General features: G+C 45.4%; 1 protein-coding gene across 3 annotated transcripts; it reads right to left on the bottom strand.

The window, feature by feature from the left end:
• Nucleotides 1-454: 454 nt before the first annotated feature.
• On the bottom strand, nucleotides 455-27,623 carry elf1 (E74-like ETS transcription factor 1). Of its 3 annotated transcripts, none has more exons than XM_011610872.2 (9): nucleotides 27,050-27,623; nucleotides 8,757-9,051; nucleotides 5,510-5,684; nucleotides 5,188-5,292; nucleotides 4,940-5,101; nucleotides 4,733-4,816; nucleotides 3,836-4,028; nucleotides 3,406-3,756; nucleotides 455-2,914 (listed from the first exon to the last, which is right to left on the bottom strand). In XM_011610872.2, exons 2-9 carry the CDS (start codon nucleotides 8,826-8,828, stop codon nucleotides 2,128-2,130), a joined length of 1,929 nt encoding a protein of 642 aa, XP_011609174.1. In that variant the 5' UTR covers nucleotides 8,829-9,051; nucleotides 27,050-27,623; the 3' UTR covers nucleotides 455-2,127. The 3 variants fall into 3 exon arrangements, with proteins under 3 accessions (XP_011609174.1, XP_011609173.1, XP_011609175.1); XM_011610871.2 differs by lacking the exon at nucleotides 27,050-27,623 and adding an exon at nucleotides 20,576-20,877; XM_011610873.2 differs by lacking the exon at nucleotides 27,050-27,623 and adding an exon at nucleotides 20,576-20,877 and having other exon boundaries at nucleotides 5,188-5,286.
• Nucleotides 27,624-27,817: the final 194 nt, after the last annotated feature.

The following is a 27,817-nucleotide window of genomic DNA, read 5'->3' as shown; positions in this document are numbered from 1 at the left end:
CTGCAAAAGGTTGAGAGGATGCTTTCCAGGGGTGGCCAAGGATGTGTGTGCGTGTGTGTGCGTGCGTGTGTTCGCCCCATGGCATCAAATACAGCTGTGCATGTGGGTGTAGACACGTCCAGCTGCCAGGCGCTTTTCTTCATCCTCGCCACGCTGCCGTCCTGACCCACAAGATGCACATGCTGTCAATCTAAGCCAGTGCACGCCCGCCCCCCCACACACACCTCCTTACACAAAAACACATACACACTTCTGAGCACAGCGTTGACAACAGCGGGCATGTCACATGCTGATGTGTCCATCCACCCACAGCTGGAGAACCAGTGCTCTCAACCTGGGGGAGCCAACGGACCCGGTAGCTTTTCCTCCCCCCTTCAAGCCCCGCTTGACTCTGTGACCATCAAAAGTGCAACGCGTGAGTTCAAAACCACTGTGGAGACAAATAAAGACGACGTCGTGTAAAGATTTTGCTTTTAATTAAGTAGACTGAATTTTTTTTCCTTAAAAATCTATTATATGTTCAGCACAGGTAGGGACCTGACAACCCAAGGCGAGAGTATCAACCGAACACAAGGAAATATACCTCATCATCTACAGTGCTTTTAGAAAAATGCCGAGCAGATGTGCGAATATATACATCAAGAAAATAAAGGGGGAAAAAATCTGCTTTTTAAGACAGAAAATCTCTGACGCAAATACAACCCAGTGTAATTCATGATTGTCAACACCTGCATATGTATGTGTGTATTTCAGAAGCTATTAATAGGTGTACATTCAGAGTGTCTTTGCAGACCCAGAGCCCGAAAGGGCGGTGTGTCGGTGGGGGGGGGGCAGCATTAAACACCCATCCCTATGAGCTGAGAGGTCGGCCTGTCCTCAGTCTGCAGCCACACCTCAGCTGGAAATTCCAACCAATTTAGCTGCGATTCTACTTGAGCTCAATATGGCGTCATCCATGACAGCACTGCTTAGGGGTTGGGGTGGGGGTGGGGGGCGTGGCTTCCCCAAAAGGTCCACGACAAAATGGGCCAGCAAATAAAGAAGGACCGGCCTGGGCTGACCCCCAGAGCGGGACAGGAAGCGGGAATGAAAAGGAAGGGGCCAGATGTTGGTAATGACTGAGGCATTTTTGTTTTTACAGGCAAATAGGCCAAGGAGGAAAGAATTCTAACCACAGTCATTACATGTTAAAACCAGACACAACGCAGGAATTCTCTAAAAGAGTCAAACAGTGAAATAATAAATGTGTCACACAAGTTTAAAATGCAACAAAATACGAAAGCTCAAAATATGGAATGCTATACAAATGAAAAACAGGTCTTAAAAAAATACCAAGTAGGTTTCCTGCTATTAACGTTCCCTCATTTTTACACATGTAAATATGTGCCTTTTTATACAGAATTTAGAATCCACAAAATAAATAACTTTGCAAATTTGCAATGGCCATTAAAGATATATGTATATTATAAGAATATCTATATCCGAGGCTGTATTTTCCTGCATATTCTTTATGCCACAGTCTACAGCTCTATACAGGCGTTTTTCAACTGTCCACAACGTTTCCACAGTAACTCAAAGTTTTAAGGCCACAAACAAGAGAGTGAAGGCAAAATTTCTTTTGTTTATCGGAAAATAAATGAGTCTTCGGTGTCATCGAGTCTGTTTTACTTCCTAGACATGTCCAGCAAAAGCCTTGGGCTGTCTGAATTTCCTGTAAGGCACTCTCCAAAATGAAAATGTGATGTTAAAAAAAAAAGAGGGGAGAACCACACACACGCGCGTGCTTTCATTCGCTGCATGTTCCGAGTGTGATCCGTCCATTTTGGCATCCAGTACACAGGTTTGGTTTGTTGTTTTCGCCTCCTTAAAGACGGTCCAGTAAGATGTAAGGTAAGAAAATGACTAACTGGCACATTTGGCAGACGCTGATATCTGGCATGTCTAATGTTCTTTAATAAACACTCCCTTGATTTTTAAAATTAGGCACATGGTTGAGGAATTTGTGAGCAATGATAGATCCTGAGGCTGAGCTGACCGGCCCTTTAAAGCGTTTTACCGAGAGGTCCCTCGTGCTGCTCCGGGGTCAGATCTGTGGATTGAATGGTCACCTTTGGTAGCGTGCAGGGTTTAGGCCTCCGTGGGTTCCGTCTTTATTTGGATAAAGTTTGCAGGGAGTTGGACAGATAGTGGCAGCTCATGCAGGCCCTTAATTCCCTGTTCAGCCTGGAGGGACATCTCCCCCCGCACCTCCAGCTCCTCCACAGGAGTGAGACCCTCACCGGGGCTGCTCTGGGAGGAATGTCCATTCATTATATTTTCACATAAGGCCTCCTGGCTCTGATTGACATCAACAATCATAGTCCTGTACCGCAGCTCAGCTTCCCCAGCTTCGATCTCGTCCTTCTCGAATGCGTTTGCAGCCAGTGACGGATCGCCGTTCACCATCGAGTGGAAGTAGCTCTGGTCCAGGAGCTCCTCTTTAACGTGGAACCCTGACAGGTCACTAGATTTCAGCACGGTGGCTATTACAGTGCCGGGCTGCTGCGCCACCATGGTCTGCCCGCAGGTCGTGTTGATGGTGACCAGACGAGGGAGGCCGTTGAGGCTCGACGCCGTGGAACTAATAATCCCAGGAGGAGAAGTGCAGGAGGAAGCGGTGGTGGAGGGGCCCAGACTGGTGACCAGGAGCTGGTGATGGAGGCCGTCCTGAAGGCCGCCGCCGTCGCCGGACAGTGAGGCCGCCTGGATGGTGAGCACGTCTTTGTCGCCTGCTGCAGCAGAGGGTATGGCGTGGAGAATGACCTGAGGCGGCGAGCAGTGGCTGGTGTCCCCGTTGGCTAGGACAGTGGTGAGCGGAACTGACTGCAGCGAGCCAGTCAGGACCACAGGAAGTGATGCAGGTGTGGTGATGGACCTGAGAGCACACGAGGAACAGAATCCCTATGAGTTTCTTCACGGGCTGAGGTTTCACAATCAAATTATCAGTTTGCAGACTATTTTGTTAATGGAACCCTCCTGAGTGAGTTACCCAGCACGCAGCTAGGATGCTAAACATCAACACTAATAACTCCATTAGTTTAACAAACGCTGTTGTCAGCAGTGCTGCACAAATCATTATTCTTAGTCGCACATAAATGGAAGAATTAAGTGCAAAAAATGTATAGTAAACAAAGCAAATACAGCCGAAGAGCTGGGCCCATAAACCTCTGACATCAACCAAAATGAGAAGGATTATTGTTAGTTTGCCTTCAACCCAAAGGGTTATTTAAAATTTTCTCAGCTTTTGACTGTTGTTTGTGGCTTCAAATGAGCCTGTAGCTCGACAGCCTCCCATGGAAATTGATGTAATAAGAAGAGAGAGACGTTTGGTCCATAGACTGCACGCTCCTCCTGCTAGTCTCCTACCTCATGACATGAGCCGGGTCTTGGACGACCGACCCCTGGTTGGCCTGCAGCATATTCTGCAGGAGCTGCTCGGCGTGTCCCCCGTTGGTTTCCTGGTACAGAAGCTCATCGTTGGGCTCCTTCTTCATCTGTTTTGCTGACATGTGGTGTTGGCCGTGAGCCCGCCCCTGCCCTTTTGACCCACGCATCACAGAACGCCCGTTGGTTGATTTCTGATTTCCGTAGTTACCGTTGCCGTCGCAGCCCGCCTCCTCGTCCTCGATCACCACCAGATCGGCTGGCATTTCCTTGAACTGATACACGAGGCGCTGCCCCTCCACTTTAGCCAGGATGCCTCTCTGATAGTAATACCTGCAGCAGAAAGCATGTGTCATCATCACTCCTCATTCATACCTGCCCTTAGCTTCGTTTAATGGATTGGCCCATTTACCTGAGAGCTCTGCCCATGGTCTCATAGTTCATGTCAGGCTTGTTCTTGTGTTTGCCCCACAGCTTTGAAACCGCTTTCGAGTCCACCAGTTTGAAAATGCCTTTCTCCCGCTGCGTCCACTTAATGTATTTGGGACAGGTGTTTTTATCTTGCAGGAGTGCCAGGAGAAATTCCCACAGGTAGATTGTGTTGCCTACAGATGGAAAAGAAATAAATTGAATGCTATTTGCCTTTAAAATAAAAGCTCTTTCCATCTTAAATAATCTGCCCATAGAGACAGATTTATATAAATGCTTTTCTGTGGCTCTGAGGTAGAGTGAAATCTCCTATAACAGCGGGATTTAACTTGTGAAATGCATATTTGCCTCCAAAATGCAAACGTTTAAAGGGCTAGAAAAAGACACAGCCAAATTCTGTTACCTATTTAAGTTCTTTACTTAGGCCGTGGGTGTTAAACAGAGCGACTGCTCATCCTTTAACAGCTGATATGTCACTTCTCCTCGAGTGAAATTAATTATCCCAGGCCTGAAGTGGGTTCCTCTCATTTGGCCAGAGGTGAATATAAACAGTGGAGCTCCCAGAAGTCACCCCAATCCCAGACAACCTGACAGGGTGATGTATATGCATGCACATGAACCTTCTGTCCCCAGTGGCCCCACCCCTCCTCTCCGTGTCACACTATATGGTGAAATAAGGATTGGCATCACTGTGCCCTCCAGCCTGCAGTCGCTTGTGTTTCCCGGTAAAACTCCTCATCCATTAGCTCAACCCCCAACGGACCTCTGAGGTTCAAGACTGTTGTTTGCACGCTCCACAGCGGGAGGACGAACGCACGCAGGACAGACCTTGATTTTTATAGGCTCGTTACAGAAAAGGGGAGCAGTTAGCGAGGCTTACCTTTGCCCTCTTTGCTCTTCTTCCTGAGAGGCAAGTTTGGGGTGGAAATGGGGGAGCAGGGACGCGCCGCCCGAGGCTTCCGCACTGTGATTCAAAACCAAAGGTGTCATTATGTGAGGGTAAAGGTGACTGTGAAATCATCTAATTAAAGGCGATGCTGAGATCGCTAACGAGGTAAGAGGGAGGCGGGGGTGGCGTGGTCGTCACCTTTGGTTTTTTTCTGCGGTTTCAAGGAACATTTTTGTGCTATCTCATCCATGGATGAAGTGTCCTCGTCCAGGGACATGTCAAGGCCGCTGTTGTCCATCTGGTCAGGCCTCAGAGGGGTGTATGTCAGGTCAGACTCCAGCAGAGTGCCATAGGTGTGAACTTCAGAGGAAAATTAAAAAGCAGAGCACACGAGTGTCATCACCAGCCATCGGAAGCTGGAATTTAGAATAATAAAGATGGCTTACTCATGCGCTTCTCATCTAAAATGTTGTTTGGAGATTCCATGTTGAGGAGAGCTGCTGCAGCTTCGTTTGTCTCCATGCTGTCTTCTGCACCTGAGACGGCTGTTTCTGTCCAACACACAACAACTCCATGAATATAACCCACACACATAACTAACTGTATGGTGTGATTTTATTTTGGTGTCTAAAAAAGCAATTGATTGAACAAATAACTAATAAATCACCTTTAATTTATTTATGATTGGAAAACAAATGCCTCTTGTATGCTGTGGTCTTTATTTTGTATGCAAACTTCAGTGGGTTTAAACCACAGAATCATCCCTACCGGACAGGTTGACCCCTCCCACCAGCATGGAGGGCTCCTCCACTACGTGGTGGGCGGTGTCCACCATGATGCCGTTGGCCACCTCATCGGACTCCAGGCCTGAATAGACCTGCAGCAGGTCAGTGGCGGGCACCTGCTCGACGATCACCGCTGGGAATACTGACGGGTCATCGAGCTGAACACAGAGCAGAGGGAGAGAGGACAGGATTTAGAGACAGACATGCGTACACTGTGCATGCAATAATAACAAGTTTAATTACCCCACAGTGCAAGCGGTACAAACAGTGATGCATGTTAAATGTTACAGTCAGATGCGATCCCTGGATATTTTCAATTTCCTCAAGAAAAATGGTGTGGATTCGTGTTGATATTATGCCAATGTGGAGGCACATAGCATGAAGGAAAGCTCATTTCTGAGGTGTTGGGGAGCTCCACAGGGACCTGCTGAGGAAGACAGGAACCAGCTGCTTGGCCTACTTCTCCTGAGGAGTTAATCTTATGCGCAGAAATTGTATAAACCCAAATGAATGTTAATGATCAATCATGTATCGCAGGAAAGTGCCACCTTGATCACGCCCCGGACTGCACTGGCAATTGAAATCCTGCTGCTTCATTTCAGGCATGAAGTGAGAAGTAGCAAAGGGACAAAGGGTATTGCTGGAGTTTGGGAACGAGTGGTCGAACTGGACGTACCGGAGAGGAGCAACAACTTAGTGATGAGTGTTCACTGGGAACTAGGCCCATGTCAAAGGCAATAACACAGAGATGATCCAGTCCTTTGGACAAACGTTCGCCAAGGCTCTTAGCTGGGTGCTTTTCATGGTTTTAAATTAAAAGGTCATGGCACATGCTCTGGCACGTGATAGCTCAGAGTCAACTGACCACCAGAAGATGGCAGCAGACTACACTTGAAAACTGTCTCAGGGTCATTTCTCCTGCATCTGTGTCAAACGCGACTCCAGAGCAGCCTAAAGATGCTGACAGAGGGACCTTTTTCAGCGAATGTTTACCTTAGCAGCACTGTTATGCTTGATACAGCAAGTGTGCGTGTTTCTTAATGGGAGGACTGGAGCAACTGAATCCAAGCATAACTGGAAATGCATGCCACTAAACCAGTGAGGGAACAAATAATTATGTTGCCTCTTTTAAGCTGCTAATATTACTTTCTGAATGGCGATGCTGGCTTCTTAAAGTCATTAGGTGATTAAAAGTGGGCCAGGACAGAGAAAAGGTGTAGCAGGTAGAGTGTGATAAAGGCTTATCTGTCCCTTCACACAAGAGCTCATTGTTAGTTTGAACCTCTGGGGCATACTGGTGTCTGGGCTCAGGGCCGTGGGGGTGGGATTGGGTGGCAATGGAGTCCATGGATACAGGCTCATATTGGCTACAGTTTAACCCGGAGCCTAACAGAGTGGGTCGTTATTTGGATGTGTTAATTAGCATGTTAGCCTCTAATGTAGCAGACAGGATTAATGCACCATCTGTGACTTATCGTGGACACCAAATACTTTTTATGCTTCCATATCAGGGCCATGGGGGGTGCTGGAGCCTCAAATACTGAATTCATTACATGTTTGCTGTGTTTTCACCAGAGATCCCTGCTTTGACTACAGACGATAGCAATGTCTCACATACATGGGATGTTTTCCCATTCATATGAGCCAGACAAAGTTTTGGATACCTAAACTGATGTTTGCCCTGCCTCCTCGTCTGAAGTTAGATGTTTGTCGGCCTTGAGTGACAGTCAAGTATGCATGCAAACAAAGACTAATGGTCTGCTCGACTCCTGCATCAGCAGCCCCTCCTCCCGTCGACCACAGCGTTTGAATCCCACGCACTCTGGTGAGCGCACAAGATGCTTGAAAACGCTGTCTCTGTCATTGTTTTTGTGCTAACTGGATTCTGTTTTCCCCAAAACACCACCAAGCCACATTACCCTGTTCTCCAAGTGGTGATAAGCAACTTGAACTGTTGCAATCTGCAAGTTAGCTATAAACCTGAAGTTGTGCAGAGTGTGTGCAGCATCCTGAGGTCTAGAAAACAATATCAAACATCTTCCTGTCTTTGTCAGCATACAGTTTATGCAGCAGGGGAACAACAGTGATAGAAATCAGCCATTTGCATTTCTAACTTCCCCATTCTCCCTTTGAAATGAACAACTGTTTAAGTTGCCCCCCCCCCCCCCCCCAAACACACACACACACACACCAAGTATTAACACACTCTACTCTGTTCCCCTTCACCTTCCCTGTCACATTAAAACCCAACCACCATCAATATTCTCATAAATTGAACGCATTATTTCCATCACCGCCCACTGCTCCATTCATCACTGAGTGAGCTAAACATCTTTTTGCTTCCACTGTTTCCCTCTTTTATTAGTTTTTAGATCTGGTCCTAATTGAGTTGAGATGCAGAAAGCTCCGAATCGAGCTGAACTCATTACATTAAACACAGGTTGGGGAGCTTCTTATTGACTTAGAAACCCATATAACGTGGCTAAGCATTACGTAAGCACCTCTATGACTTTTGCTAGCTTTATTGTGGCCAGAATAAATCTTTGAAAGTTTCGGCAGAATTACAAATTAAAACATGGGTGTTGCTTTGTGTCTGCATTTCACTGTTTGGGGGGGTGTTTGTTGAGATTTTTCAAATAGGGATGTACTGCTTGAATAACCGGCCAAGTGGGTGCAACTAGAACTAAAACTGCAGAACTGGAACAACGCCAGGCCTTTCGGCTGATTTATCCAATCCCCTTAGCAGCCTGGTAACTGGTCTGTCAGGTTAGGCCTGAACTGCACTATTCAGGGATCCAGTGACAACACACACACAGATACCAGTGCATGTAAACACGTAGAATCAAGCCTTCTCCACAAGATTCACACACAGGTATGGAATAGGATAACTTCACAATGACTAAGCAAAGAAAAGATACCTAGGCACAAGTTCACGTAGCATGCGAGCACTGTAACCTCTGCGCCATAAACACACTCAAGGCCAGGCCCCACCCTCCCTCTCCCTCCCACACACCCTAACCTCCCAGCACATTTCTCAATCTTTCCATTTCTGTGCTCCCAGCTGCCCGTGTTCCTCTTCCCAGACCTCCTCTATGCTCCATCCTCCCCTTTGCCCGCCTGGGTAGATTACAGCCGGTCCTACCCCAGTGATTTCACTGTTGACAGAGGTTCAGTCTACTCTTCTCTGACAAGCCTTACAAGCACTGAAATGAATGCACGGAGCGCCTCACCTGGTTGATTTCATCCATCCCGTTGCTGGCAAATTCAAAGACCAGTTCACTGGGCTGGACTGCGGTTGTCATGGCGGTGGAGTTCAGCGAGTGGCCCCTAAATGTCCCAACACACTCCTAGTTCCTTTTCTGTGCGTTTGAACACAAAACAGAGTCCTCCTATTCTTTAATTTAGGAAGTTTGCAATCTCAGTGCAAGAGGGAGACCATTAGAAGAGCACGCTGGCCCAGGTGGGAGCCGCCTCGTCCCTCTCTGACACGGAGGCTGGGTCCCGCTGTGCCTGGAGCATCTACACCTGAAACAGATGAAAACACATTGGAAGAAATGTCAGGAGACAGTTCAGGATCAGTCACAGAGTCACATTCATTAGAGCTTTCATTAGATTTCATAGCTGCCTCTGAGAGATGCCCAAAACAAACTCACAAGGGGGCTGCCACAGTGATCACATGAGGAGGTGGAGGGGGTCAGAACAAACGCTCCCTCTAAAGAGAGACGCACACATACACATAAGAGATCACTCTTGGTGATGTCTTGGAAACCCTCCTGTGCCTGTCCCTTGGGGTGGGGGGGCTGCGGGGGTGGGATACTGGTGGTCATGGTGTGAGTGTCTGTCTGAGGCGTGTCCCGACAACCTGATACCCAAAGGCAGGGTTGAGAGCCAAAGGATGGGAGGGGCTGCTGTTACAATGAAAAAATGGACCCCCACCACCCACCCCCCCACCCCCCAAGCCCCCTTGGGCCACAACTCCCCCATCCCTCTATTCCAACAGTGTCTTAACTGCTGGCAGCAGTGAAGAAGGAAGAGATGGCAACGCTGAGTAAACCCCCTGAACACAAACACACCATCCCTGCTTTTTCCACTGCTGCAGGGTGGAGCTTATTTGCTTTGAAATGCCTGTGTGACTGACGGAGTTGCATACCAGGCACAATTGTGTTTTGAAGGGCGGGGGAGGCGGGAGAGGACGCGAGAGAGAGAAATTTGAAATCGAGTTAACATATCTGCTTTGCATCCAGACAGAAAACGGTTCCTGGAGCCTGGAAAGAAATGAGTCTAAGCCGCCACCTCTCCCCCACAGATGCTGCTGTCATCCGTCTGCAGCTCAGGTCATGTTTATCGTGCAGGGGAGAGAATGACAGGCCAAAGCAGACCAGCGCAGAGGGCTGGAGATATCGGCGGGTGGACGTGACTGTGTGTACGTCATGCGGGACGCACGTATCGACCGTATCTGCAGAAACCCTCATCTCTCGCGGTGATTGAACAAGTCGCACTTTTTTAAGAGGGAAAGCGATCTGTCACTCTATCCCCTCTGTCTGAGGCACTAAAAACAGGATGTCAGAGTCTAATATTTATGCCCTCTATGCACCATCAGCACATTTATTATTAAATGCGGAGAAACAGAAAACGGTCTTGAATTAGACAAATGACTGTGAATCTATTGGCGTGACAAGCTCCCCGTCCGCCACATCCACGGTGGGATGTTTAAATGCGTCTTCTGTCACATCCCTGGAGCCACTGCATCAGTGAGCTGGACGGCCCAGTTGGCAGAGCGCTGACAGCGGGCAGGGATGGGAGCGAGTCAGCCATTAGTCTGACGCAGCGTGCATACTACCCACAGACGCATGACAACAGCTGCCTTGTCCCGGCACAGCGGCTGGATCGTAGCTGCATTTCATACGTCACCGAGGGGAGAAGAGGAGGAGGACTGTGGAGCGAGCGAGGGAAGGAGGGAGAGAGGAAGGGAGGGACTTTACTGGGATGTTAGTCAATACAGAAATAGTCCTCGGAGCAAATAGACTGCCTGTGACTTGTTCTGGGTGTGTCCACCTTAAGACAGAGTCAAGCATTTTGCTATGGCGTATCTGCGGACTCCCCAGTTTTTACCCACCCAAAAACATGTGTTGTGCGTCATAACCCCCCCCCCCCCCCCCCCCCCCCCAATTTAATGAGGCACTGGATAACACGTCATTGAGTCAACACTGATGTAATGTTTCTCTATTATCAATTAATGACTCCAGATCAGCAAACATTGCATAACCAGATATGGTGTTATTAATGTTTGCATTCATGTTGGAGCCATATGTTTTTCATTAACTGCATGTAATATTCTATATGCTTGTTTTGTTATGCATCTACATTTTGATGGGGCGCTGCGATGGGGAGAGCCAGGCTCCTTTAATTTGATGTAATCTTGGGCCAGTAAACTTGATTTCACATCCTAAAATGTCGACGCGTGACTCAAGTCATCCATCATCAGCTAATCAAAACAAGGACACTGACAACCCCCGCTGTCTGTTCCCTTGGAATAAGAACCAAAAGAAACATGTTGACGATGCAGTTGATCTTTGATATTTAGAGGATTAAAAGCTAGCCCGGTCAATCCTCTTATTCGACCGTAAAATTGTTAAACCTTAACTGCCAAATTCTTATCAGTCCGGCAGTTTCTCTGGGTCAGTGGTCTCCTGGTGCGGATTTCAACTACAGAAATCAGGTGAAAATCACTCACATTTTTGCTTAATCATCCAAAAAATGTCCACCTCTTTGTGCAGCTGTATCTCATTTCTGTAACCCATTTGATGTAGCTATAGTTTGGAAACCTAAAATGAAATCAGTGTTATTGACAGCTGACAGACAGCCGCTGTCTCTGATCACTGGGATGTGATTATTGATCGGTGTCCTCTGGCCCTTCCAGCTGTCTTTCACATAACAGCCTGGCGTGCAGCAGACAGCAAACACTGGCCTGCTCCACCCCTACAACATGGTGACTGCCAGTCCCAATAACAACCAATTAGACGCAGGATTCATGAACAAATGGAGCATTCCCAGAAGGCCCTACTTCCCCCGCTTCAGTCTCTTCAGCTGAGCTCATTGCTGACCATGAAAGGAGGTAATTTAAGCCAATTGAATGACTATGCAATGACTCACCCTGAATGTGGTGAGTAGAAACATTGAAAAATCTCCCAAAAACCAGGACAAACTTGACTTATCAGTCATTTTTTTTAGCTCAAGTTACAAACATGTTATTTTCTTTTGGCGCAGCTTCGGGTGAGCCGGGCTGAAAATGTCAGGCGATGGTATTCCTGGTATTCCTGGTATTTTAAATGTTTTTCCCACACAGGTATAAACAGAACAGGCTAGTAAAAATCCGAAGATAAGATGCGGATAAATCCAAATTCTTTGCAACAGTTTAGGAACATGCATAAGCATGATGCTGCTTCAACCAGCGTGGAAACAGATATTTCAGCGGGATGGAGGGTCGAGACGTCTAGCAAAGTTCAGTGCACGGTGGCAGACAATGTGTGTGCTCAACTCTGGCATATTATTGAAAGACCGTCAGCAGAGAGGGGCTGTTTTTGCAGGATACTCTTGGTTCCTGTAAAGGAAATGACTCAGTGATACAAAGCTGGAGCTCATTCCTGGAGCACTTTGATAACCCACATGAGCGTCAGAGGATCTCGGTCATCACTTCTGGACAACAGGCTTCCCTTTTGGGCATGCTAATTTGCAGATGGTACCGTGTGAGAGCAGCACTTTGAGTGCTGAGTTAAAGACGGACATCCAGGCAAAGGAAAAACATGACTCTTGATTTGGTTATCATATTTGAGAAGGTCTCCAGAGCTGGAAAAGCCAGTAATTAAGGATTTGCATCAACAGCGGACAAAAACAAAGAAGTGGGTTTTTAACTACATCAGCACCATAAAAACTGTTTTGTGCACATTCTCTCCGTGCACCCTTGCACAATACAGATCATCACAGCAGTTTTTTTTTTCCCCAAACTGGGCTTTATGGAGCCGAACAAACAGAAGCTTTCTCTTCAGCTTCCACGTGACGCCATGCGCGTGCTAAAATGGCAGAAACAGGCACGGAGGCTGGCACAAGCGCAGGCTTATAGTGCGCAGCTGCACCACAGGAGGCCTCAGAAACCCCCGAGTTCAAGTCAACAATCACTGTGCCCATCTGGAAGAAGGAGGCACTCAGATCTGTCCAGGGCAATGAAGAGAAGGAAGGAAAACATCCCACGCTTTTAAAAGAGGATTGGAATTTAATCTCATCGACTACAAACCTGTACTTTTCCACTCGGGCACAGGACTCGTGTGATAACTGTTAACATGCAGCAACCGATTAACTGTAAAGTTATATGGAAGATTATTACTCAGTGTCTGTGGGACAGAGAACTGATGAAGCCTGGCCAGTAAAAGGCTACTAAAGCTCCCCTGACAACAGATTCTACTGCGTTTTATGCTCTGTTCTTTCATATCAGCCGGGGCAAACCCTGCTGGGAGGTTAGGATGTCTTCTGTGCAGAATGCTCTTCCAAAGAGCTGCTTTCAAAGTGCAGAAGAAGTTAAAAAAATAAAAATAAAAAAAATCACCCACAAACTGACCTGTGAATTTTGCACTCGCAGGAACAGCATCGCTGAGCAGTACTTTTCTGCTGCTTCCTGTCTGTTAAACCACATTCAGAAGACAGGTTCTTCCTCTGTATATGAGTGGAAACTTAACAACTCCCCCTCTTTCCTCCTCAAGCTAAACTACTCTCGTTGTGCAGGTAGTGTCAGAATCAATACAATAAATCGCGCGAACAAGAGTGAACTTTGATGAAGACAAGGCTGATAACTTGCAGACGCAGACGCAGACGCAGACGCAGACTGAACCAAGATACCAGCCTGATGCTTTGAGTTCTGCTGCCCTGGCCTCGTCCAACGAGAGCGGTGCGTGATTAAAGGCTCACATAGGGGCTCTGGAAGCCACACCTGACATTTGCAGTTGCAGATGACTCTCCCCCACTCTGCTGACACAAGGCATGCAAACACAGACAGCCTTACTAACCATCTTCACACACACTCGCACCCATACCCATGTGTGTGTGTGTGTGTGTGTGTGTGCGTGTGTGTGTGTGTGTGCTTGTGTCTTGAAACATCCTAACTTGGCCTCATGAGCTGGTTTGACAAAGTCTCTCATAAAATGCTGCATGGTTCCTGTCACTCTTTTCATTTGTAGTTTGAGACAACAGATGAGTTCATCACAGAAATAGGTTCTATGACCTGCAGGAGCATTTTCCCACTTTATCACAAACACACCATTTATTATCAACATATTAACATTTTTTTTATTTTAAAGAGCCATACCACTGTCTAATTAAGAGATTACTCAAGAAAAGGATCTTTTAACAGCTCTCAGTTCATTTATGAGAACTTAACCACACTCGTCTATTTCTATCATGTGGCAAGAGGCCACATGTCCTGGGTGGGAAGAACCATCGAACTTGTGAAAACAGAACAGGAAATTGCAGTTGAAGTTTTAGAAAGAATCAGAACCGTTGAAACTTTGTAGTTGTATGTTCAAGTAAACGCACATAGAAGTCACAGTTGGAGCTCTAATATCCAGTGTTAAAGTTAAATCAGTGATAGTGAGCAACATTAAAGGTGGTGGGTGTTTTTTATTTATAAAGGAAAGAAAAATGCAGAGGTGCAGGTCTGAGGCCAGACCTCTCAACCGAGTGGTGAAAGCTCCAAAAAGCCCCAAACAAGATGTGCAAGTTTTATAGTTTATGTCAGAGTTCAGTTAAGTAACACATGTGGAAAAACCAAACCATCAGAAGTGTTTCATCCTAACTAATAGATCTACTCTTTCTAAATTATCAGATCAACTGTAAAGCCAATTTTTCCAAATGCAATATTAAAAGAAAGAGGAAAAATTCAAGGATTAAAACCATGGGTGGTCATCGTCCAGACTGCGTGGAAGCAATTTGTGAGAGTAAAGCTATGTTTTCTCCTCTTATACAAACACTGGAGAGGAGGTCAGCGCAGAGGAGGTCAGCACATCTGCAACGTGGAAAACATGCCAATAAATTTAAATGGCTTCTGGACTTGCTGCCACTCTTTTAGACTCACCTTCAGAAACAGATGATGCGTACCTTAAAACCTTTACATTATGCTAATGTGTACATGCTCATAATATGGCAGCACAGAACCAGAAGAGGAGCAACTTGAGTGGAAACAAGTGAAGCAACAACGTTCTGAAACTCCAAAGTGCATTAATTTACCAATGAAGCAGCATTACTGTTATGTAATTTCCCACACAAGATTCTAAAAAGATGAAATTCCATTTGGGGCACATACGCTGTCCAAAAATGTCCCAGGATACTTTCCGCGCCAGGATTGGCGGAACCAAGTGGGTCCTTCAGCGAACGGAGGTCTGAACTCTCAGGGCTTCAAATCTGAGCCCAGACCGGGAATCAGGTAGTGGCTCTTGCAGAAGAGGGTGCATACCAAACAGGTCTAGGCACAAGAGGACTCATGTCTACCGATAGTCATGCAGGCATGCAGCACTCATCACAATCATATGGGAATACAATCAAGCGATGAGACAGCCTGATTTTCCTCTGGTTTGTCATGCATTTGGATTATTTTGGTTGTGGTTGTTTTGCAAGCAGCTGGTCAGACTTTCTTCCAATTTCCCAACACATCTGAAACCGACCACATTAAAAAAGGCCACGTCCTGCTTGTGACTACCCACAAAAATAAGGCTGCAAAAAGAGTTGCACTTTTAAATCTGGACTGGATTTTATCACAGACAATGTGGACAATATGGCTGTTGGTCTTGCATAGCTTCATTTTTATACAGAAGGGCCTAATAGGGCTTTAGAAAATAAATTTCCATAGATCAACCTTGAGTTTAAAAGCTAATAAGGACTAAGTCAGCTTCTCGTCTGATCCCTCTGTAAATCCAGCCTGATGGAACCACTCATATAAAGACAGCTTACCCCCCCTCCCCTCAGAGCTTATCTGATTTCACACAATTGGATACTGGATCAGTGTGGAATTAGGTATCACTGTCCAATGTCTTTATCTAATCTGGAAGCCACTAAGTGTCCCATTGTTGAATGCCGGGAAAGAAGCGCTGAGCTGCTACGTTGCGAGATCTCAGATGCATTCTTCAAACGGGGCCAAAAACTGTTAAGTCTTGAACTAACACGTCTAAATTACAACTCATATAGCCCTGACAAGGGTTTGGATCGCATGCTGAGGGTATTACAACATTCACATGTAGCGCCGTTGCTTGACACTTCAACATACTTACTGACAAAGCCTTGCTATGTTACTGAAAAGTAGGCTGCTATCGGTGCGAATCACAGCGGCATCTTTATCGTAATGACAGCGCCGTGCAGCTCGTCGCTGTGGCAGGTTTATTAAAAAAGGAGGCTTCAAAATGCCTGTTTGTGCTTGAAGAATATGGACAGCCTGTCCAGCATAGTCAATATTTGAGTAGGCTTTATGAAATACACCCTTTTACAATCATCAGGCAATGGAGGAGGTGCAGGATAACGCAAAACAAGATGGTTATGTATCATAACTGTTTAAACATATTAACTATCATATATAGGACGCTGCAAAAGTGTTTGAAGCCTAATTGGAAGGCGGGTATTGACGGACCTATAGCTTCGGTCCTGCTTTGAATAGGAGGCCTGACAGTCCCAGCATCCCCAGGGTCCCGGACTGCATTAGACGAGAAGCACAATGCAAAAACGCAAAGGTAAACAAGGAGTGTCTGTTGCTTAGAAACCAGTGGAGGGAGAGGATTTGTGAAGATGTGAGAGAAGGAGAGAGAGGAGTGGGCCTCATTCAGATTATCACCAGTGTGATACACTGGTCTGTTTCCAGAAATCGTGCTTAATTAATACTTTTGCCACTGCCGACTTTCACGCCTGATCCCATGAGGAAAATGAGCCTAAAATTTTAAGAGAGACATCAATCTTCTCATCAAACGCTCGCCAAGAAAGAAAGCACATTTCCCCAAATGTCAAGGAAATGCATAATGAAGAGTAAAGTGTTGGTTTGATGTAAATGAGGCGGCGCTGGCAGACGTGGGCAGCCAAGATCGATGAAACGATTTGCAATTTGTTTCCAGTTTTAATTGCTGTTGGCCGGACAGTTAAAACTACAGTATCAGTCATTACTGCAGACAGGTTCAGGTTCCACTTTTGTGGCGTTATTCAGTCAAACCTTTGGTTCGGCTGCTTCGGCTGTCCGTGACAAATTTATCCTAAAACTGCGCCATCCTTCTCATTGATGTGGCTTTTGGAGGCACAACATTAGCCAGATTAAACGGCCAAGCTCCATCACAGTCCAACGTCTTGTGAACACACTGAGGGGAGGAGATGAGAGAAGGAAGAAGAGATATTTGACTACGGTAAAAAGAAAGCAAGGGGAAGTAAACTGCACAAACGAAACAAACCAAAAGAAAACATGAATTGATTTCTTTTTCTGCGAATTTCTGTTCTGAGCAGGAGTCATTACGTGCACGGCCAGCTTTCCGTGGCTGCCGCTGAGGCTTCCTGACAGGCACCACTGCATCTCTGTGTCTGTGACCAAAGCCTTCAGTGCTACGTGGGAAATCGATTTTCCACCGTACCTGGTCAAGATGAGTCTGTGTGGCAAGTGTTGATGTATTAAAGCAAAAATGATCTCTAAATGAATATACCGGTAATAGAATGTCAGTGAACCCTAGAAGATGCTGGGTTTTACGCACATTACAACATTTCCACCATTTTTCAAGACTCATGCAAGTGTTGTAACGGCAACAGGAAAGTAATGTCAGTGTGTTTTCACACTAATGCTCACACAGTTTGCATCATTTACACGTTAGAAATGACCAGAATTTTAACAGACGGAAACAAAAGAAGGCTTCAGCAGCACAGGAGGTTTACTGCATCACATTGTGTCCGATGCAAATTAAAGAAAAACCCCTAGAAACCCGTTTGCACCCACATGAGCTATGTAGCAGGAGAAATTGTATCATAAAAAATGGAAATTAGAATAAAATATGGCTGCAATACAACTACAACTGTACAACTAAGGCACCTGTGCATAACTGGGTACTTTAATATTACTCACATTAAACTCTTTTCTTGCTTACACGCCTAAGTAAGAAGCAGCATTTTCACGTTGCAGTTGGTTACTGTGACAATTTACATAATTTTACTGCACTTGGTGGAAAATATTGTGGTCGTTTTGGTTTAAGAACCTTAAAAAGAAATATGGTAGCAGCTAAACTGCGCGATAAAAATGAAACCAGCAATAGCTGTTTCTCTTCGAATTCTATGAAGTAGCCGCCCAGTCTCATTCTTTCTTATCAGTTATTTTTTACAGCGCTCACACCATATTCTGATGTTGAAAATATTTTGCGTAATCGACCGTCGTGCACATCTTTCCTGAGCTACACGCTTAAACAATCAGTTAGAATTTGTGTTTTTGTTGCAAATAGAAGATGAACTCTTTCACAAAAGACTGTTGACATGGGATACAAGCACCCGGGTGAAGTCATATACTTGACACGCCTGCCCAACACTGACCTTTGACCCCCTGGATGTGCTACGAAGGCCCGTGGATATAGGTGGACGTGTGCATGAAAATGGGCAAAAAAGTAGAAATTTTGGAATACTGAGCTCGGAATACTTTGTAATGCAGAGGTGAAACACCGTCCCATGTTTACAGCTATGCTCCAAGGAGCCTGGAGGATGAATCAGCACAGAATCTGTGCCCTGACCCGCATGATACGTTGCATAAGGAGTGTTATCAAAAGGTGTGACATGTAATTCCACCTATAATCTCTTCCTTTTTCATATGAACTCTCTCTCTCTGTCTCTCCCTCTCTCTCTGTCTCTCTCTCTCTGTCTCTATATCTCTCTGAAACACATACGTTTTGGAATTAATTATGGAACAACTGGCTCTGAACTTTATGGTCAATTGCGATGATAACCTGTTTGGCCTGCCGTGTTGTTCGAAAGGAATGGGGTGCCAGTCCCAGCACGCTCCAAGTATGAGATAGTTGCAACAGGGTAAAAATGGTTGCTCAATCAATGCAACTTTATTCAGCAGTGGAGGATTTGTGTGAGGAGTTTATGTGTGACGCGCTCGCACGGATCCAGGAGAGGTTCTAACCCGCTGAGCTTAGCCCGCCCAGCGACACAATGCCTGCCTTGCTCAGTGGCATGCTGACAATAATCGTTAGGGCAGAGGAGTGTGTTACACATTAACTCTCCCCACCCAGTTTTTCCCAGTTGGTCAGAAGAGTTTAAGCTTCCTGTCACAAGGCTACTTCTTCAATTTAGAGGCCTCCATCCAACCATCCCATGCACAGTTTTGTGGAGAGGGCAAAGAGGAAACAAAGAAATTCCCATGGAAACCGGGGGCAAACCTATCGTTAAAATGATAACTTTTCATATAAACTGATTGATCCTCCATTTTTAACATAATTCAGCATGCCGGGGCTGTAGTAATAGCCTCCACCCCACCTCTCTGCATACTCTTTTTCATTTTTGCCCAAGCCCTAATGATCTAATTACACGCTAAGACTTGTTGACTTTGCAGAGAACAGTCAACCTGACACTACTGTCCAGCCCCCACTCCTTTCTTTATCAGCCTCCATGTGATCTAGATGACACCCACACACAAAGCTCGACTAACCAGCACCTACAGTCTGATTTCATCCTCCAAGACCCGAGGTCTTCATTTACAATACAAATGAGGGTATAGTGAAAAGAAAAACACAACCCTGTGTTGTCTCAAACTCAACCATCCCCAAAAATGAAAAACCTCTGCATGTGCAGGGCCAGTTTCAAAGATTGTTTAAAGTTTGGCATGTATGTTCTTGGTGGCCTGAACTCCACATCAGGTCAAAAGAGCAAGTCTGCATTAGAAACCTATTATTGAAGGACGTGTTTCAACAATTCACTGAAAAGGCCAGCAAAACTGCAACCAAAAACGGAGAGATAATGTTATCGCTCAGGATTTGCAGCACCCTGTGTAGCCCGCTGCTATAACTACTGATGACAGGAGGTGGGTGTGAATTCAAGATGTAGCTCAAACTGAGCCAGTATTTATTCTGCGATATAATCGGTGCAAAATGAGTGGTACGCACGAGCATAGGGCTGATTTCTGGTGAAACAGGAAGTGGTCTTTTATCTCTGTGACATGGAACATTGCAAAAAGAAAAAAAGGTTAGCCAGCCACATTAGCCAGAGTAAATGGCTGCTTGGTGGAAAAAGTTAGTGAAGGTCAATCTTTAAAGGGGGATGTCCAATTGAAATGTGGGCTTCTTCGTGACAAGATGAACCACATTCTCTTCTGGCAAATGGAAAGTTTTGATGCTCAAAGCACTGTATGTTTGGAAACGCCTGCAGAGAGAAATAAACCAATCCACCATAGGGAATTTTATCATTTGAAAAAGCTAAAAATACAGGTGTGATATGTAGCCGCTACAAAGTGTAGTTGCAGATTAATGTACCATGAAAAATACTTGTGGGCTTGGTTTGTTCCCGCCCTGGTTTCACCACACCATATAAGGCAACAATATATAAAAGAAAAGCCAAAATTAAACACATACATTTTACAGTTGGGGCAGATTTGTTTTTGGAAAGCCCATTACTTAAAGTCAGATAGTGTGAAGTCGTAAAATCATTTGCTACATTGAGAGAAATCTTTTGACATGAAGTTGACGCACGGTTAACATAGAAATATTGAGTATACTGTACAGCCCTTGTTTTCCTTAACAAACTTGGGTATTAAAAGTTGTATTGGCTGCAGAATACAAGAAAAAAAAACTTTAGTAAATAAAGTATGCTAATAGCGACATCACGGCTAACTTGTAAGCGCAAATTACGGTAAACATGTTGGACCTGATATATGTGGCTGTTCAACAAAACAACCTTCTTCGCAGGATACTTTATAAATGACTATATTTTGGAGCTAAAACCTCTCAGAGATACCCGCTCGTTATTTTTGCTGACGTGAAAACCCAAAGAATAATTCATCACTAACCTCAAAGGCGGAGGGTTCGGGTGACAACGTCCATAATTGCAACCGAACAAGTGATAAGCAGAAAAGAAAAGCAGTAACGGGGAGTAATCCAGAGTGCATTTAGAGTGGGGGCTAAACTTTATGAAGCTGTGGACCACTGGCGAGCCTACACCTCTTTCTCACAGCCGCAAAACAAGATGGTAAAAGGGGCAGAAAAAAGACAATGAAATGGCTGCTGTTTGAAGCAGAAAAAGGAGAAGTGTAGTGGAGCAACTTGTCCTCTCCCTATGAGTCATGCAGTGGTGTCACCATTGGTAGGAGAGCCCTGAGGCAGAGCGCTTTCACCTGGCCAATCAGCAGCAAGGATCAGCCCTATATGGAAATCATTTCAGGTGAGGTCTTCCGAAGGTGGGATTGGTCCGGGCTGCGGCGGGGGAGGGGAGAGCAAAGAGACCCAACCAGCGAACCACACCTCAAACAGGCTGAAAGACGACAGACAGGTTTCTTCTGCAGAGACACAGGAGTGCTGTAGGTAAACAATTGAACAGGTATGCACTTTCTTTAGACTTTGACCAAACAATGCGGGGCTTGAATGGCGATTAAAATCTCCACTGACGCTGTGAAGTAAAGTTCAGACCTCTGCGTTTTGTTCCAGCCTTTACAATGAGTTGTGCTCAGCGGCCCACCTTCTACCTGCACAGGCCTCACAACACAATGTCAAAGAGAAGCACTTCAAGAAACGTAGCTGCAGAGTCGATGGCGTTAGATAGAGGCACATTAACCACCCGACATTCTCTCCTTCCTCCACTCCTCACTCATCGCTGAAACCCCCTTCTGAGAGCTTCTAACCCCCCTTCTGAGAGCACAGTTTCACTCAAATGAATGCAGCACACGAATCTGCACTGGACATCATTCAAACGTCACACATCCCGAAACCTTTTTTACATGACAACAGCACTAAAATAAGTTTGATTAATTTTAACTTTACCTGAGGTATGAAGCATAGATTTGAATGTCCAAATTATCTTGTTGCTAATAGAAGAAGCATGTTCTATTTTTTTTTACTGAACTTACAAGCATTATAGAACCAGTTTCAGGCATTATTTTTATAACGAAGTTCATTTTAATCCCATCATATCCTTGGCACCACAGTAGGTTAGCACCTACTTTTATCTGAATATGATTAGTTTAAACTCTTCTGTAATATGTAACGTTTAAAAAAGACCCACCATTTTGAGGTAGTGATATTCAGGATGGATTGAACTGTGTTTGACATTTGACACATTAAGAGAATTTAGTCAGAGCCCAAGTACATACTGTATGATGAGGCCCCAATACACGATAACAATCTTTATTAAAAATTGCTATGAAGCAAACAGGAAGCACTGGTCTGTGGTGAGATGAGAGCACGTATTCTTTCTTTGCACATATGTGCATTTACTGCTAAATGCACCCCGTCAAGCTATATTTATTGTTAGTAAATGTCACAGAGGCTATGACGCTTATTGCCCCTGACCTCTGTTTACCACATTTTAAGCCAGTGAAGAAATTCTGCTTGGTTCACAACTGATAGCTTTGCCTTGAAAGAAAGTTACACCAAACAAACTCCGTTTATCAAGCCCGTTACTAACGCTGTCCACCACCCTCGAAGCCTTGGAGAAAAATGCTCCCTTCTGGTAAGAAAAGACAAGCTGCTCTGCAGAGACAGTAGAATTCCCAAAAACTGTGCGACAGTTTAAAAAAAAAACAGTTTAAATGAGCTTTAAATGTCCACAGATGAGCTGAAACACCTCCTGTAAAGATGTAACAGAGTAATGTTCCTTGTTTTAATATAAAAATGTAATTTATAGAATTTGTAGGTTGCTGGTCAGATATCAAGCATGCATGACTCAGGATGGCACAACTGTGGTGGAAAGCACCTGGGGAGCAGCAGAACACTGCCGCAGCGTCCCATAACAGAGACGAAACAAGCAGCTCCTGTTCCTCCACTATGGCATCCTCCAGAACACTGGGGAGAATTCAACACGTGTGAGAAGCCTTCACCCAACTGGATAAACCTGGCAGCACTTACCAAGCATTATATTATCATTTACAGGAAGGACTAACATCACAAACCCTGTTCTATTTCTGCATGAATTTGCACCATCGTCGGCAATATAATTTTAAAAATTGTGCCAAACTGAATCGTTTGGTTCATCTTCTGTAACATTAAGTGCAAAGTTATGCTCCAGGGCAAAAACGGTTGAGTGTTGAAAGACAAAAACGCTTGTGAACCGTGTGTCTGCGTTTTGTCTTCCGGTGATAGAATATCTGAAGTAATTGAGTTCTTGGACCAGTGCACAGTCACGTGATCCTCCGGGACAAATAGAACGATGAAGCATTTGGTGGCTGTTCTACAGCACTAACCACAAGACCAGTACGCCTCGCTGGCCCCATTTTCTGTGGTAAATCCTTTACATTTAACCACCAACAGGCTGCAAACGCCTACATGTGCTTGTTCAGATCATAATTATAAGGCTATAAGAGAAAACAACTTGTTTTATTTCAAATTTAAAACTTCTTTAATGTGGTGCTTTTATATCAACAAATTTGGAGCGAGCCGACTGCCGCACCGGCTGTCACAAACGTTTCGAAGCGATCCTTGACAGGATGAGATATGCCAGTCTTTGGAGGACGCAGAGAGTTATTTGTAAAGCTCGGAGGTCATCTAAAGCCTGCTCCAGCCACTCAAATGAAGAAGACAGACGCTTTCAGCAGAGGCCGTCTAAGGCCAGCTAACAGGACAAGAGCTAAGAAGCAAGACGGGATAATTAACCCCACTGAGGAGATGTGCGGCAGAAAACACAGCACAGAGAAGAATAAAAAGAGATGGATGGACTCAGGCGATGGAGGTTATTGTCAGGTATGCCACCGGGCTGAGGTCAGACTTTGCTGTTTTAGCCCGTGTGCTCAATTAGTTGACACCTACGAAAACAACATCCTGAGATGATTCACAGTGGTGGCTGGCTGAGGCTGTGGACGCACAGACTCAACCTTTGTGGAAGTAAAACTCTATAAAGGCGCCTCATTCTGTGCATAACAACCCTACTGAAAACACGAGTCACGCAGGGAGACCGCTGAGAAGAGGCTGATGCACAAGTAGGATGCAATATGTGCAGATTTCAAATGGATTCTTGGACTGAGACAATTAGCCTCGCATTTGATCACTGTGGGTTATGAATCGCGCTCCTAATGGAAATCAACAAGACAAGAGCAGACATGGTGAAAGTCTGAGGCTTGAGCAAATCACTGTTTAGGTCACTGAAGGCAGTAACTAATACCTGAAGCTCCGGGCCTACTGGAAATATACTCTATGATATCAGTATCTATTGCAAGTGTACGTGCTGGCAGCTCGCTTTGACAGGTCCAGTCTGCAGACTCATCTACGAGAAGATTGTTGTCTTTTGACAGCAGAGCAGCACCTTCACGCCTTGGCTGTGCAATGGCCACAAGCGTCAAAATCAGTAAATGGTTGTGTAGTAATTGGTTTTTAAAAAGTTGTTGCACCGGTCAAAACCAGCGAACAAGTAATAGCACTTGGACCCACTGGTTAAAAAAAAAAGGACGAGGTCATGAGGCTTACATCACTGACTTCTTATCTCAGTGGCACTATATAAATATCTGAGTAATATGGTTGACTCATTTCAAGGTGTCACAGAGGTGATCTGACCTTGGTGCGGTTGTTGTTTGATCCATAAACCCCCCCCCCCTTTGTGCATTGTTTCCCATAAGCGTAAACCCCACCAACGGCACTTCCTGTATAAAAAGACTCGGGACTGGGGCGATAAGAGCGCCTCCGCAAAGATTTAATGTGACCACGCCTCGCTTGTCCTCAGATGTGTTTGATCAGGCAGGCCAGAGGACATGCCTTCGAAGCTTCTGCCGTGCATGCTCGCTGGTGCAGCCTCCTGAGGTCAGCAGGCCGAGCCTTGACAAGCAGGAGTTAAGTCCGGGCCACGTCAATACCCAGGTCAATGCTGCTTTTATACTGTTTGGGGGGCAGGCTTGTGTCAAGTGGCACCTGCATGAATACCAGCAACCGGAAGAATATTGCACTGGGCTGAGAGAGGCAGCGCTGATCTCCTCTGTCAGTGTTTGTGACGTCACGGCTCAACCTAACAGTAGCCCTACACCACGAGGAGTGGCTTCTTTGTCTGCCAAGACACATGTCACCTCTTTTGTTTTCAACCGTTTCTTTAATCGCACTTTCAAGATTTCCATATTAACGAGTGGAGGCTAGGTCGCAATCCAACCGATGTTTTTCAAGCTAGGTGGCTTTACTCAATCTAACCGCCTTATCTTCTCAGTCTTGGCGACATTTGGAATAAATTCCAAGCACACAGCTCAGTCGTTGGCGTTTGTGCACTAAAAATAGTGTACAACCCCGCATTACATCACAGCAATGCACAGATTCATGGGGGAAAAAAAGAAGGCGGGACGACTCATCCCGGTCACATGCTTGCAAGCGAGGCGGAATGAGGTTGCAGGTGGAATTTCCCATCTCTAATTTCCCTATGACATCATGTCCAGTGGCAGACATTCGCCGCTGCTGCCCGGCAATCAGGCGTATCCGACCGGGTGCAAGGTGATACTCAAGGTCTTCATCCAAAAAAAAAGGGGGTGAAAAAAACAACAGTATACATATAATTAAGGAAGGTTGGGTAGAGCATTTTCCCTGCTAGCCCTCCACGAACAATAGGGCAGTGTGAGACATTTTCCTGCACGTGAAAACGGGAAGTAAGGCAGTTTTATTTCCCTTTTCGTGAAAAGGTTCCTGTATTTCTGCAAGTCATTTCAGGTTTCAGTCCTCTACTTCTTTTTTTCTTTATGAGGAAAGCATACAGTATGAACATTGCCATCTTGTGGTTTGTCTGAGGCTCAAAACATACTCGCACAGGTAGGAACCCGTCATTTTGAGCTTGGAAAGAGCAGCAAAGGCTTTCCAGACCTTCGGGAGTTCCTCATCAAGCTCACGTTATTTCTGAATTTCCCTGTAAAAGATAACCCAAGTACGGTGGCAATATTTCTTTATTTATTACCACATATGGATTCCTGTCTCCTACAAGAGCACTGAAAGCCTTTGTGAAACCGGAGTGCTGCTTTCTAAAAAGGATAGAATCTCAGATCATTTTTTTTTTGTACAGACAGATCAATAACCAGCAGCCCATTACGGCAGGCGGGTACATCTTTGCAAAGGTTTCTGATGTGTGAGGAGCTCCTCGCAGCACAGCTCTCCATTGTTGTCCTTACTAATCATCACACTCCTCAGCTGCTCAGACTGCTGACGGTGGCATCGCTGTCTGAGGATGATAAAAGCTACAGAGGAATGCTTCATCGTCAGACGAAAAAAGAAAAAAAGAAACGACCAAAGCCTTTCGCAGCATTTAGGCCGCCGGTGCAGAGACAGAAGACTGAGAGAGCAGCAGGATTCTTCAAAAACAAGCGGCCAAAATTAGCAAGACAACCCCACTCTGGGGTATATTTGGAAAATCATGTTCTGGGTAATTGCTTTCAGTGAACTGAAGTTTCAAATTATCCACAAGCCTCTGCCAAAGTTCCCACCATAGAGGCTGCGTATGTAGTGGAGTACAAGGTGGGTGTGCTTCTACAGTGGCCCTGACAAACTGAATGCCTGGAACCCCCCCCCCCCGGCTCCCAGCTCCTCACTGCCTGGTTGCAGCCATCTCCTCCAGAAGAAGCGACTTTGGGTAACCAATGAGATTATGTTTGTCTGTCCTAGGATACAAGCATCTTAGCACAAAAATGTAAACATCAGGCAAACACGGAGACATGGGAGTCAGTCAGAGGAAGCAGATGGCTTCCCTTTGTGTAATTATCCTTTATAACATTTACCGCCTAGCAACCTTTACATCACGGGAGTTTAAAATGGCAAGAAAGTGTTATCCTTTACCCACAACCAGTATTTAGTAACAGCAAAAAGATGAGTTTTTAAGGCATTAACTGTTTGGTGGGTGTGTGTTTGTGTGTGTAGAAGGGGCAGAGATTGAGGGCCATTGCCCTATCACAGAGGAAAGATAACATCAGATTGTACTTTTCAAAATTCCTTCTTGTAATTGTGACTGCTATTTGATGCAGGCGCGCACACACACACACACACACACACACACACACACACACAGCCTCTGGATAGTCACATGCTGGCTAGACACAAAGGGGAGACACAGTAATTTATGGAGCAGCCAGCAAAGCAGATGCAAAACTAATACATCATATGAGTTCAGTCATGCTTCTGTTGCTGTAGGTTTATAAACCTTGACGGGTGGGGGCTCCATGTAATAAATACACCACTAAGTCAAACATAACATAAAACAATGGGGTATTAATGCTTAATATTGGAGGCTTTATTTCGCCAGAAAATAATACTTTAAGAGGAGGAAACCACCACGGAGGGTAAATGGACTGCTATAAAGCCAGTTGCAAATAGATCTGACTTACTTTTGCAGAAGTTGTCCTCAGCATGGCGTGATTTCTGCCCTTACAGAGGAGATAAGCGGTTGTCCGGACCATTCGTGTTAGAAATCATGAGACCTGGGACGAGCTGGAGGGTTAAAGGTGGCGCGATTCCATCTCCACGCCGGTCGCTTCACCCTCCCGCTGCTGTCCGAGTGGGCTCCCGAGCACAATCTGGTACTTTTCTCCGACACACGCAGATGGTGGGAAATTCCTGCTTGTCACATTTTCCTGGGAAAAGATTTAGCCGTCATCAGACCTCGGAGGCAGAGCAGTAACCGGCGGAGTCGGGAGAAGTTTTTACAAACGTTCCCCCGAACCGCAAGGCGGTGTAGATGGGGGGAAAGTTTGGATTCTTCCCGTAAGATAATAAAAATAAATATAAATTACGTCGGTAGTTGTTGACGTCTGGAATAAAATCTAACTACCGGGTGACGTTTACACCACTGACCATCAGAGTTGGGTTAAAGTGGCCTTTTTAAGCGGAGTTCTTAGAATTACTTCAATAAAGCATAACGCAGTGGCAGGTGGTGTTTGCTGACCTTTGTAGTCTGTGGCGTTAGCGCAGGGATGGACTCTACCAGGAGAAGGGGCATCTTCCGGGAAGCCCTAGCGAGATGGGATAATACGAGTTACTCCTTTACGGGCGGGGTTTATCTAGCAACGAAAGCCCCGGTGTTCTAAATGACATTGAAACAATAATGTTAAAGGAATTTTATTAAATTCCTTATTCCTTTATAGACCTTGTAGCAA

This window comes from Takifugu rubripes, chromosome 14 (genome assembly GCF_901000725.2).
Source record: "Takifugu rubripes chromosome 14, fTakRub1.2, whole genome shotgun sequence".
NCBI classification, from domain to species: domain Eukaryota; kingdom Metazoa; phylum Chordata; class Actinopteri; order Tetraodontiformes; family Tetraodontidae; genus Takifugu; species Takifugu rubripes.
Note: the sequence above shows the minus strand (reverse complement) of the source record. Positions and strands in the feature narration are given on the sequence as shown.

Bases quoted from the DNA above. Each gene is read 5' to 3' on its own strand.
- elf1 (XM_011610872.2), bottom strand. From the start codon at position 8,828: ATGACAACCGCAGTCCAGCCCAGTGAACTGGTCTTTGAATTTGCCAGC. The intron at 5,293-5,509 runs GTAGGGATGATT...TGTGTTGGACAG, and splicing joins GGGAGGGGTCAACCTGTCCG to AAACAGCCGTCTCAGGTGCA. The intron at 4,817-4,939 runs GTGACGACCACG...TTTGAATCACAG, and splicing joins ACCGCAGAAAAAAACCAAAG to TGCGGAAGCCTCGGGCGGCG.